The sequence below is a fragment of the Mugil cephalus genome, chromosome 3 (genome assembly GCF_022458985.1).
Source record: "Mugil cephalus isolate CIBA_MC_2020 chromosome 3, CIBA_Mcephalus_1.1, whole genome shotgun sequence".
Taxonomy (NCBI): Eukaryota; Metazoa; Chordata; class Actinopteri; order Mugiliformes; family Mugilidae; genus Mugil; species Mugil cephalus.
In genome coordinates this window covers 16,937,122-16,950,447 of record NC_061772.1, presented here as the reverse complement: position 1 = coordinate 16,950,447, position 13,326 = coordinate 16,937,122, and the positions used below count along the sequence as shown (strand labels likewise).

At 41.7% G+C, this 13,326-nt stretch overlaps 2 protein-coding genes across 4 annotated transcripts in view; both read left to right on the top strand.

Annotated features, from left to right (window-relative positions):
* The first annotated feature begins 805 nt into the window (after nucleotides 1–805).
* Nucleotides 806–8,999, top strand: fam219b (family with sequence similarity 219 member B). The gene is made up of 6 exons (XM_047581535.1): nucleotides 806–1,008; nucleotides 1,450–1,558; nucleotides 3,687–3,780; nucleotides 3,867–3,944; nucleotides 4,366–4,417; nucleotides 6,649–8,999. Exons 1-6 carry the CDS (start codon nucleotides 934–936, stop codon nucleotides 6,796–6,798), a joined length of 558 nt encoding a protein of 185 aa, XP_047437491.1. The 5' UTR covers nucleotides 806–933; the 3' UTR covers nucleotides 6,799–8,999.
* Nucleotides 9,000–10,091: 1,092 nt separating this feature from the next.
* Nucleotides 10,092–13,326, top strand: part of LOC125005363 (AT-rich interactive domain-containing protein 3B-like) — a 46,492-nt gene continuing 43,257 nt past the window's right edge. The window contains exons 1-2 of one of the 3 annotated variants that reach the window (XM_047580675.1): nucleotides 10,092–10,464; nucleotides 11,732–12,376. In XM_047580675.1, coding sequence (XP_047436631.1) covers nucleotides 10,429–10,464; nucleotides 11,732–12,376 — 681 coding nt within the window. In that variant the 5' untranslated portion in view covers nucleotides 10,092–10,428. Of the gene's footprint in view, nucleotides 10,465–10,487; nucleotides 10,671–11,731; nucleotides 12,377–13,326 lie in introns of those variants that run through there. The other 2 variants (XM_047580674.1, XM_047580677.1) reach the window with 2 other exon arrangements.

The window sequence follows — 13,326 nt, the reverse complement described above, 5'->3', positions numbered from 1 at the left end:
AACAATGTTTGTGTGGTTCAGTTCAGTACATTGTGAACAAAGCAGAACCAATTCAACTCAAATCAGAAAATGAATAGTGAAAGTATGAACACACAATGGTATTGTAACTTTTTAAAACGTGTCACAATCAACAGTGAAGCTGATAATAACTGACAGTGGAATAAGAGAAGTGTTGGAGTGAAAGACCGTTGACCATGGCTGCTGATCCTGATCTTAGAAGCTGCTTCAGTAGCAGATTAAAACATCTTAGTTACAGCCTGATTAGGGTCATTTAAGTATTAGTGTAGCTGTGCTCTGTATATTTGACACATAAAGCACCCCTTTTATAGTTGGTGTAATAACCATTGACTGTTTATACTAGGCAGTAATAAATATATCATAAAATATCACGTGATTGGGTTAAGATTTATTTATTTATTTTATTTTAGTTCTTCTGTCATCCACCAGGAGGCGACAGTCATTTCCAAATCATTTTCCAGGACCTGTCTTTTTGATCGATACTAACGCATAGTTTTGTAAATACAATACCACGCCCGCTGTGAGTTAATAAAGTTGAATTAATTTTCTAATATTTTATAATGTTATAGCATTTTAACTACTATTACTATTTTTTTTTTTGCAGTTGAAACCGTCTTTTGTTGAATTATTAAAAATACATTTTGACAAAAACTACAAAACCTCGTAAATAAGCTATTTATTTTATACCGTGGTCAATATATCTCAAACTGTTACATTTTCATGTAACGTTATAAGGTTTTTATTTTATTTTTACGTTTGAACGTTTTTTTTTGTTTTTTTTTTACCCGGAAGTAGTCTGAAACCGGATAGCACGGCAAGCTAACTGAAGTGCAAAAAACCAACTAAGTCCCTCAACTGTGGGACAGCTGTTGTCATGGCTGTGGTGGGGTGTGAATTGTGACAACTAACGCCACGATGATGAACGACATAATAGAGGAGCCGGAGAAGGACAGCCTGCTGGAGACGCAGCAGGAGCCACAGGTTTTGTCGGTAATGTCGCCCGGATAACGCTGTAAACACAACCAGGGAGGCTAGCTCCGCTAACTAGCCTAGCTTGTGACATTTGACAGCTGTCTAAATGAACATAAATGATTTTCTAGGGCTCGAGCTTTGTGTGGTTAGACGTTTTTGAGTCTGATTGTAAATCGTATGACTGTTTTGGCTTTCTTTGCCGATTACTGCTGAGGAAATTTGAATTCACTTTCAATTACCAAAGTTTTACCTGGTTGGTCACCAGAATGTAATAACCAGATTAAACTAGAAACTGTCAAAATGAGCTCGGCGACGATACACATAAACCAGTTAAATTAAATTCAACTTGTGTTACAGGGTTTTATTGAACGGCTTTGTGACATTTGCTGTGACATGACGCCACTCACTCGACTTCATTAACAACAGATGCCAATTTCTCTTTCATTTCTGAAACCTCAGGGCCCAAGTAGTGGCGCTAGACCCAAGACGTCAGATGGAGGCATCAGGCCGGTGGAGAAAAGAGGACCTTACATCATGTCCAGAGCTCCAGCCATCCACCTCAAACTACGTAAGCGTTTCCTTGACATTATTGCTTATTTCCAGCTGCAGTTTATGCTGAGTGTGTGCATGACAGCAAAGCCTGAATCATATGACAGGAAGCCTCCCTGTCATATGTCACATGACCTGAGTCTGATAGAAAGCACTTTCTGACAGAAAGAAGTTTCTGTCATGTTAGTCGCTGCCTACTTCGGATGTATCCTCCTACCTATAGTACGAGGAGCAGAATGTGCTCCCTAATTTTATTCTTCTACAACTATTATGTGTGCGCCGTAGTACTGACCGACTGGTGAATGCTTCATTCGTTTGGCATCTGCAAATCAGACGTTGCCTAGCTGCCTATTTTTGCCTGAAGCTAGGAAAACACCATAGACAGGGAGGATTTCCTTCCACGCTGTTGGGTTTTCGCACTAGATGTGGCTGTAGTGCAAGTTTGTCATGGAGCGGCAAAAACAACTTATGAAACACACAAATTGCATTGTATATCTTTTTGTGTCTTGACAGTCCACAGGCAAGACTAAACGGTGTGAGTGATTTAATTCTTTGCATGCTTTTCATGCAGTCAAGTGCTTTATTGTTTGCAAAGATAGAAAAATTAATATATTCAGCTTGAAACAAGAAATGATCAACCTATGTAACTAAACTATGCAAGCCTTCTTATCTGATCCACACACTAACTATTGTGAGTCTCAACTCATCAGATATTGAGCCATAGAAAAATCCTTATAAAGTTACAAGTTTGATTTGTGGTATTAGGCAGAGGAATGATAGAGTTAAGCTCTAAGTGGGTGAAAGGTTACGGCAGGACGATAGCACACACTTTCCAGTTAGTGTGAAAGAGTGTGGCTATTTAAAAACAATACACTCTGTGTATTCATTAAATTGTAACGCATTTGTATGAGGCTGGGAAGTATTCACACAGCATTCATTGGGAAATAGTGAAAGCCAAAATCCAGCGTATTTACCATTTCCCTCTGTGTATACTGTGAAGGAGCGTGTAAGACACACAGTGCTGTTTTATGCTATCACTCAAATTATTGTCTCAGTTTAATTCTTGATTTTTTTATGTTGTTGAATCTATCTTACGACTCTTAGACTGAACTGTAAAACATATTTATTAGTATTTTTTTTTGTGCACTCAGATCTGGCATTAATAACTAATGTTGGGGTGGAGATAAATGAAGAATAACTCAGTGCGTGAGCTTTCAGTGAGTGAGAGAGACTTCCATGCTTGCTCCAAAACATGTATTTACCAAATCATGACCCACACACAACAAGCGAGTGTTTGTGGTTCTCACAGAGCAATTTATTAGAAATAGCAGCGGTTATAATATTCTGCATACAGAGTGCAAAATTGAGATACAGATATCTAGTGCCGGCTGGGGAACCGCAGCTGCTTAAAGCTATGCTGCTTAAACTGTACTGCTGAAAAGACTGTGTGTATATGCACATATTCATTCTCTCCACCCGTACTTTCCGCACTATTCAACTCAGGGTAGCATCAGTCACTTAGTGTATATTGTTGTCATGTGCTATGTCATGTTCTCTTTTGTCTACTTTGTATATACAGGTTATATTTTCTTTTCTTTTGTTTTTTCTTTTATATTTTTTTATATTCTCAGCATTTGCACATTTGTTGTTTACATTTTTTTGTTTAGCTGCTGCATCGTAGGCCTTTGAGGATGGTAATTTCAATCCTGTATTGTGTCGCACATGTCAGAATTGACAATAAAGTTGACTTGACTTAAACCTGTGTGCTATGTGCTGTGCGACATAGCAGGCTTAGCTGTGGGCGTGGATGCTGCCCTAAACGCAGTACGTGTTCATGTGCGTATAGAGCGTGGAATGAGATCCGTTTACTCAAGATTCTTGTGGAGACACATCAAAATGCCTCGTGTGAGTTGAAATGCTAAGAGCTGTTTACACGTGTCCAGATGGATCATCCGAGACGTATGTTAGTGTGTGAGCGTGGCCTTAAAGGAGATGACTCCTCGTTAAGCTGGGCACATCTAGAATGCTTCATGAATCTCAAATCCTCTGTGACTGTCGTTCTGTTTGTAACGTAACATCTGTGAATATTTATATATTTATGCCGAGCTTCCTCTGCTCATACAGTCTCTTGTTCTGATTGTCCATAGAGAAACACAGAGAGATGGCGAGGAAAGCGTTGAAGAAGAAAGCCCTCTCTCCGGGGCCCCCGGTGACGCATCAGCCTAGACAAGGAGCCAAGAGGTGGGAAGACATGACGAGGAAAGAGTATGACCCTGTTGATGATGTCGGCATGATTTTTATTTTGTTGCTTCTGGTTGTCCTTCTAGGACGGTGAAGTACAACAAGGGCTACGCTGCTTTGAGTCAACACGCTGAGGATACTTTAGTTGCACTGGACTCAGACAGGTAAGGCCACAACAAGTACACAGGTAATGGGATTGTTGAATTCCTTCCAATGGACAAGCAGCAAAATTAACACTAAAAGAATTGCCAACAGTCTCCTGTTTCCACGTCTTAGCAGGAGTTTCTGTTGTATGGTGGTTTATTTACTTATTGATGGGTTTCATCATGTGTAATTTGAGTGCACCAGCAAAATTTTTTTTGTATTTTCAACTCTCCTCCCAAAGAACCTTAAATTAATAAAGAAAAATTATAGACTAAATTCAAAGTCGCAGTTTCTAAGAAAACCTCTTTAACCTCTATTAAAATTTTGGCATAAAGCAAATTACAAAACAATTTTGTAAGTAAAGACACTGTCTCTGAACAGGTCTCCGGGTGACACTTTTTCACATGACAATGACAGAAAATGTGCTTGTTGTTGTTGCAGTGATGAAGAGATCGATTTTGAGCAGTATTCCTCTGGATACTCTTCAGCTGAGGTGAGTAAGCCCTACAGGGCATTTTTCAAATTCTCTTATCAAATCACATCGTCAAACCTGTTGTGCCGCAAGTTGCTGTGTCCACACAAGATCTGCAGCAAGATCATTTGTTCTTATCAGTTTGGCTCTTCAACAAACTGTTGGAAGGAACGGACCAGCGAAAGCTCAGCTCTTCTGCTCGCAAAATATATTTACAACAATGGCTACATGATGATGAAGTTATGCACACTTGCTACATAGTAATCAGGATAAACATTAAATGGAACCAGTTTGTGTTATTGTATAACATATGTAATAAATATAAGAAATACGATTAAAAGAGTTAAAAGAGTGACTCAAACATTTCGATTCTGCCACGTCTTGTTTGTTGTTTCCTGGATGTGTTCACTAGGAACAGTGTCCTGAGTGTGTTAGTAACAACTAGATGTAAATGATGCGTTTAATTTCTGTTTCAGTTTGCACACACACACACTCTGCCTCTGGCTGTTCCCTGACCTCAGATATGTAGATATGCGGTGCCATTCGCTGCCTCTTAGCAAAGCTCGTGTTCAGATTTAGTCCTACCTGTTGTCTTGCATTGTTGTTGATGGATGGACACAATGAAATTGATTTTCTCTCTTTTTAAATTGGTAAAAGACTCAAGAGACTAAAAAAGTGCTCGGTGGCCTCTTGGGTCAGATCAGCAGTTGACCAATCTGAAAGCTTAATTGTTGAGGAGTCTGTTGGTTCTGCTTCTGATGCTGTGGCATCAGTCCAGAGAGTATATTGAGACGGTCCTCTGTAGAAGACAGTGAGGATGCAGGTGGGAAATGAAGCCTTTCACAATGAGGCGGTGTTTGCTGACCACGTGTGGTTCTCTGAAGCGCGTAGGCGTAAACGCGGGCGTATACACACGCGTATACATAAATAAATGCGTTTGCATGTGTTTACGCGTGTAGACACAAACTCAAAATAGAGGCAGTAATTTCAACTGGAAAACGCGCATCTGTCTCCTCCCTCCATTGTTGTTTACCTTTGTGTCCCTGCGCAGTATTACAGTCCTCATGCTGAAAACATGACATGACATCACTTCCGCAAGAAGAAAGCAAAAATATCTCTTCACTCATGAAAATGGGGGAAAATAGTAATGCACAGTGAGTTGGATAAATAACTTTAATGTGATTAATGGTTTTGAAATAGTTACATTACTGCTTACTGAAAAGAAAGTGGTCAGATTACTGGCATCACTGGTCATCATTACCGTAATGGCAGCTTTTTTCCTCAGAAAGCACAACTTCCAAGTGTTCAGCCACACTTTGAATTTTGTCCATTGTGTAATAGTAATTCAAATACAGCGTAATTCAGTCAAACGTGTGTGTGTGTTTACATGCGCATACCCATGTGTATGCGTAAATACCCGTGTGTTTTTACGCATGTACACATGTGCGTATATAAGCATATAAACACACACGTGTATATGCGTATACCGGTACACACAAGCGTACAAGTATATACACACATGTATATATGTGTCTACACGTGCGCATATGTGCGTATTTGGACTCCTCCAGGCTCCTGTGTGCTTTCAGTGACTCCGGAGTCAGACGAAGGAAAGTTAATGAGGAACGACAGGATGAGTAGGAGGTATGAGACGCATCATGCTGTCCATTGTTTACCTCGCAGTGTTCCAGTGCGACGCAATGACGTATGAGAGGGGAATAAAAAACAGGCATGGAGCTCTCACAGTGGGTGAGCTCTCGCCTGGGTCTGAAAATCACGCGCTATTTTCGATGGGAAAGTGGTATGAGAGATAAACTCCAAGGAGCCTAGGAACTTTGTCTACTGTAGACAGGCAGGAAGACAGGCTTTTAGTCATATCAGGCAGGAAGACAACTATTTCTCTTACATTTTATTTTGCATAAATGTGTGTGCCAGCACCCAAGAACCACTTGTGGTCACCATTGTTCAGGTGGTGGTAGGTATCATCCACATGAAGGTTTGCCAAGATTGTACCGATCAGGTCGTCACCGTTATTCACGTTACTGGTTGTAATGTTGTGGCTGATTGGTGTATATTGAAATAGGTAACAGTCGTGTCAGCTATGTATTTATATATTTGTCAGGAACTGATTTACCATAAAAATGTTGAACACTAATGTTGACATCACTCATGAACTCATACCCATTCACACATATTTTGTTCTGGCAAACACATGAACTTATTATTGAAGTCTCTTTCTTCTCTCCCTCCAGGTCCATCCTGATTTAAGCAGGCAGCTGCTACAGGACGGCTACCGCCTGGACGAGATTCCTGACGACGAGGACCTCGACCTGATTCCACCCAAAGCCATGGGCTCCTCCGTGTGCTGCTGCTCCGAGGGCCCGTCCTGCACCACGCAGTGATGCCAGTGGACTCCCTTGAACTTTACAAAGTCTCGGCCCCAGCTTCTTCTGACTTTAGTCACTGGTGCCTGACGCCTTCTTTCTAACCCAGCTCCTCTGCCGCGCTGCCTGAGGACCTCCAGCGCTGAATCCAAGCTCATGCATCACGGCGTGCACTGACATCACTCAACCCCCAATGAAAACGCAGATGGACGTGAGAACAAGCCTTATCCACTGTGACCCCCAAAGCTTGACCTATTTTTTTATTTATACCTTTTCTTTTTATAGGACCATGTGAAATGCAAACTGTGCCACAGCTTTAAATGAAGTGGCAGAGCAATTCAACAAGGAAGAGCTGGTTACTTTCTGTCGTCCTCGCTGACCAAACAGGTCATACAGGAATGATGTATTGTGTTGTAATGCTCTAGCCCTCTGGTGAGTCTGCATTTCCCAACCGTTGAAACTATCAAATGAAGTAATGACGCCTACATTCCCTCTTTATTCTTCTTTTTTCTCTTCTTACTACATGAGTGAGTTTCATTCCTATATTACATATAATAAGTATATATTTCAACTAAAAACTAACGACACATAAGCAGAGTATTGAGTTGAGATGGGAATTGTGAAAGCCTTTTATTTCTTCGTGGCTTATGCATATTGAGTGAAAGTGTTACTGTCTACACTGATTTGTCACTGAGCAAACTACTACGTGCCAGGGAGGACTCGCACATGTCCTGTCTGTAGAGGAAACGCATGGAGAGGGAAGCACATGGTTAAAGGTATCCGCTGTGTGAAAGAGTAATGCCTACTATTACTCTTTGGGACACAAAAACATAAGCAGATCAGTTTCTGCCGCTCTCAAAAGAAATGTTACGAAAAGTCATCTTAGACATTTGCATATGTAGTTGAATAGGAAGTATTCCTTTTTTCTTTTCTTTTCTACTTTTTATGGATATGTAGCATTGTGGTGTTAAAACCTAACCACCAAATGATACAGCTCTTAAGTATGGATGTCAGATTTTATTTATGTATTTATTATAATATTTCGACACTAAAGTAGTTGTTACAAGTTAACAGGACACCAGATTTATTATAAGAATTCAGCTCTATGTCTACCCTTGTTTTTTTGTGTTTTTTTTTTTAAAACCATATGTACACAAGTTTAAACGACATGTCTGGGTCATTTTCTGTTTGTCCCATGTGTGCTTTTTACCCAACAGGGACGTGGGTGTGCTGAAAACACTTGGTATAAAAGATTAATTTATATTACTTTTCTCTGAAAATGTATCCGCTCACTCATGTTACAGTCCGAGTCTGTAGGAAGTTGTTTGTGTGTGGGTGCACAAATAGAACACATTTTGCCTTTGCCTCATTTCTAAAATAAAAAACGTTCAAACTGCACGACCGTTTAAGTGCGTTAAGGTTTTAGGTCAGGATGAATGAGTGGCTGCTGTTAAAGTAACCTGTTGTCCACGCCGTTGTTACAAGCTGTTACTCAGTCATATAAGTGACTGGTGTACAGCATCGGACCACGTGAGCAGCGGAAAGAAAGACGGAAGGACTTGGGCTTTGCTTTACTTCAGTTAAGATGAGCTCATCACAGCAAATTCAGGATGTGGATTTTGCTCAAAGCTGAGCAATGAAAACGCTAGGTGTTATAAAATATTTGTAACGTACACTATCTCCTCCCAGCACTCCATGGTTGTAATGTGGCCGATTTAGGAATAAAAATAATAATAAAAAAAAATTCTTCTATTACACTAAGTGTGAGTCACTTGATACAAGTGTGAGCTCGATGCTTTTAATGGACCAGCTGAATCCAGTGTGTATCGGCCCCCGGCTCCGCTCTATGTTTTTATGTATGGTAAGGTTTTGCACTTCACACCAGTGGTCAGTAGCAAGTACACTTGACTCACCTGTACTATGCAACTGTTTGGACAATCTGCTTGTTTTATATAAGTCAATATAGTGTTGAATGCAATAAGTTTAATTGTTTTTTTTGTTTTTTTTAATGATTCTAATCTGTTTTATTGTATTGTTTATTGGTTTACATTATTAAATAAAATGCAGTTAATCTTATTTTTATGTGTGTGATTATGATTTTAAACATTTTCCATTGTGCTTGTATCGATCGTATGTCAGTGACGCATTAAGAAGGTCTTGGTTATTAGTATATTTATGTATAGTATGTGTAAAGATGAATAAATATACTTGTAATCAGATCTAGTAATAGCTCTTTATATTGCAAAATGAGTTATTGATTGGTGAAACGCTTTATTACTATTTACATGGCACATGTGATCCTCTATAAAGCATGTGTTCAATGAATTACTGTAAATGACGTAATGGTTGTGGGTGGCACAGTGAGTGGAGTTGTGGTTAGCACTGATGCCTCACGCCTGGGTTCAAATTCAAATACAGTTTCTGTGTAGAGTTTGCATATCCTCCATGTGTCTGTGTGGGTTCTCTCCAGGTACTCTGGCTTCCTCCCACCACCCAAAGACATTTTTGTTAGATTCTTTAGCGATTCTACATTTGCCAGAGGCGTGAGTGTGAATGGTTGTCTGTCTCTCCGTGTTAGTCCAGCATGAATTTGCAAAGTGTGAAAATTGCATAGAAGACTGTTAGTTTTCGATGAAAGTAACTGTTAGCCCTACGTTATCCACTGTTTTAGTAAGAGAAGACCCAGGACTAAACAGCAGACAGCAACGAGCTCAAACTGCTCTTATTTCTCTTCAGACATTTCATTAATACTAAATGTTGAACGATATACTCACTGTGTGAACACGGTAGTTTCCACAAGGGGGCAGCATTGAGCCATCGTACTGTTTTTTTAATGCTATACCTGTTGCGCTCTCATCTTACAGATTGAAGTTCTTCCATCATCTCATTTAAACATTGCTTCATGATAAATGTTGCATTGAAGTCTGAGAGAAATATCGTACTCTGGTCAGGAAAGAGTTTAACATACTACATCGTGTTTGTCACTGTTTAACAAGTTCACAATTACAGACGTTTCAAGCTTGTACATACTTTTGATTTCACTTTTTTTTTTTTTTTTTTGCATTATGCGTCACCCGTAGCCACGTGCATGTCCTCGTCAATTTATCACGTTTTTTCTTCTTCTTTTTTTTTTTTTTTCATTATATACATATGGTCGTGAATGAAATGACTGAGGCGCAGATAAAAGCAGTTTTACCTGCGCCTCAGTCATGAGACCATGTGTCCATGTGAAACTGGAAACGCTGATACTCGCTGCTGTCGCTGGGCGGGCCTAATGCTGTGGTGCGCCACGCGGGGGGTGTCAATTGAAGGGGAGGAAAAAAAAAAAGCGACTGGGAGTTACCTCAGCGCTTTCCGAGATATGAGATCGGGCCATTTTCCAGTCGGTCCCTTTTACTATTAAAGAAAGAAAATCACGAAAATCACCGGGGAAGAAAGGCAGCGCCGCGGCCAGCTTTCGGAAAGGTAGTCCCGGTTCTGAACACAGCTATACGTCGCCTTTCCGCGCGAGCTTGATCAGTCGCGATCTGCGGTGCGCGTGCACACAGAGTCTCTGCCCCCGTGCGCGCGCGCGTGTGTGTTTACAAGTGTTTGAACGAGTGCCAGAAACGAGGGAAGAAGGAGGATAAAGCCGAGGAAGAAGGAGGGATGGTGGACAATTCAAGCGGTAGTAAGGCACAAATGGTGAGTCGCAGTCCTGCTCGGCTTCTCTTTGCACTTTCCAGATCGGCGACGAGCTCAGTAACAACAACAACAACAATTACAATAGTAGTATTAATAAAAAAGCCTCCGAAAGGCTCAGTTTGTCCGCATTTTAATAACGCTACGGAAAAGAGTTAGCTAGCTTCCAAAAGAAAAAGAAGAAAAAACTTTAAAGAGGTCATTTGACGGTATGTTGGGTTGCTTTTGAGTAATATTATTTCCTTTCGACAGGGCTGTAATAACTATGTTTTTACAGAAGCGTTGCTGCTTGCATGGTGAATTATCCTAAGAACCATTACTCTTCATCCACGTATTTTGAGGATGTGGCAGCTAACTAGCTAAAAGCGGAAAAGCTGTTTTAACTTTGGCCCCCACCTCAGTTTGTATATTTGTTTGCCGTATTTGATATTTGTGGTGATTACAGTGTTGTTGATTTGAGTCTGATGTTTTTGCTGGAGGCTGTTGAGAAACACTTAATGTCTCGGAGGGTCTAGTTTGAACATTACAGCTGTATATGATACGGTGCCAAAGACTCACTCCGTGCCTTGAAACAAGTGTTTTTAAACGTCAGTCAAGACTCTTCTGTCAGAAATAGTTGCTCTGTTTCTAAAGGAACTGAATAATACATTGATTTAATTTCATAATACGTTAATTTTCCCCACTTCTTGCCGTGCAGTGTCTTGTGGCTGCATGTTGTCTATACTTTGACGTTCAAAATGATAAAAGTGTTTTTGTGGATTGCATTAGTTTTGGTTAAGGTTTGGATCGGCTCCTCTGTAATGGACATGGTTACATTACTCCAGTTAAAGAGAGTGATAGTGTGTTTCTTTTAAATAAATGTTATACTTCTATATTGTATTTTTCTATTTACTTTCCTAATCTTTAACTATTATTTTCTAATAAAATTATATTTCTATATATGTATATATAATTTTATAGGAAAATAATAGTTAAGATTCATTTTTGTGTGGTAGATTGTTCAGTCAGTCCCACACAGCTCAGGTTTCCTGGTTCAAACAGTGACTTATGTAAGTGAGTAAAATGAGTTATAACCAACAAAGTTTTACTACTTGAACCCGTTCTTTTTTTCCTTTCTCGTTTTAAATAATAAAGTGAAATCCTCCATACATTTACGTGTCTGAGGTTATGTTTAAACCGTTTTTCTCTGTCACCATGGCAGCTTTTAGGAGTAATTAGATATCAGTGTATAAAGTTTGCCATTGCTGACTCCCTTCTCTTCCTAACACAGCCCAGCATGTCTCAGGAGCCCAGTGTGGCCTTTCCTCAGAGCACCTCAACGGGGGGAATGAAGCTGGAGGCAGTGATGGAACAGCTCCAGCGCCAGCAGCAGGCCAGACTGGAAATGGAGCGCAAGGAGAGGAAGCTACGAGAGGCCCACATCATGTATGCCCAGCAGGTCGCTGCCCAGCAGGCCATCCTAGCAGCTGCCCGGGCTTCTGGGGCCAGTTTCATGGGCAAAGGCCTTGCTGGAGGCATCGCTGGAGGCATCCCAGTCAGCGGGTTGCCTCCCCGGATGTCCAATCAGAGCAGTGTAGACTCGGAAAGGGAGGACGACGAGGACAGAGGCCGGGACTCTGGCGATGAGGACGACGACAATGAAATGATGGAGGGGGACGAGGGCAGCGACGAGGATGAGGGAAGTGCCAGTGGCCTGGAGTTCCTCCGCAAGCAGACGCTTGCTTTGCAGCAGAATGCCTCCCGCATCCCTCCCCGTCCATACGCCAGTTACTCTGCGTCGGCCCCCCAGAGGGCCGCGTCCCCACCTATCAGAGTGAAGCAGGAACCTGACGAGGGTCTGTCTCCTGCAGGGCCTCACTCTGCTACCTCTCCTAACGGACAGGCCGAATGGGGCTTTGATGATCACTTCAGACAGGTTAGTGTCTTGCCATACCATTTCCTCCTTATTGCATCAAATCCTGTTTTGGTCTTTTTTTTCCCGTTATATCGCTCAAACATTGCCCCTCGACCCAAAGCTTTCAAGTGTATAAACACTTTGTTTACAATTACCCCTGAAGGTTAGCACTGGAGAGCTCTCCCTGCCTGTACTAATGCATTTAAAATGGCCCTGTCATCAGAGGTGTATTACCAAAGCACCGTTGTTCATTGGAGTAAAGCCTTTCAATGTTCAACCCCCTCCCGTTGAGTGTTTTATTGGACTTCTCAGTTCAACCCCCTGCTGCGAGAGAGTCTTAATCTTTACTGTGTCACAAACCTATCCAACAGTATCTTTGTCAGACACTTCAAATCTCTGCAGAGGGTTGACCGCCGATTGGCTTTTGCGGTGAAAAATCCTCCTAAGTGAGACCTGGCAGCGAGCCAGGCTGAGGCGCAATGTGTTCACGCTCACTAGTTCTCTCCCGCAGCACTCGCATTCAGCGTGTGTGTCTCTCTCACTCGCTTTCCCTCTTGGCAGTTTACGCAGGCTCCGGTTTGGCTCTGGTCCAGGTAGCAGAATCAGGCGGGGAAGTGCTGCTGCTGTGAGGCTGTGGGTGGTTGGCAGGGTCAGCACGAGGATTTTGGGTGGGTGGAAAGGTTGGACGAAGTACACAGTAGCAACCTGTCACACCCCACTCTCACCGCCGTAAGATTTTCGGCCGTGTGCCAAGTGTACTTTCCCTTGAAGGTAAATATTGCCTCAGCACAGTGTTACAGAACACTGGAATGCCAACTGGGAACCAAGCCGAGCTACATGTGGTTTGGCATCACAGCGTAGGACATAGCAGGTTAAAGTGAGCTCAGCAGCCTGTGGGCGATAAAAAAAGGAGTGGGCAGTGTCAGAGGACATATCTGTGCTTGATCAGTGAGCTGAGGGTGCTGGACTAT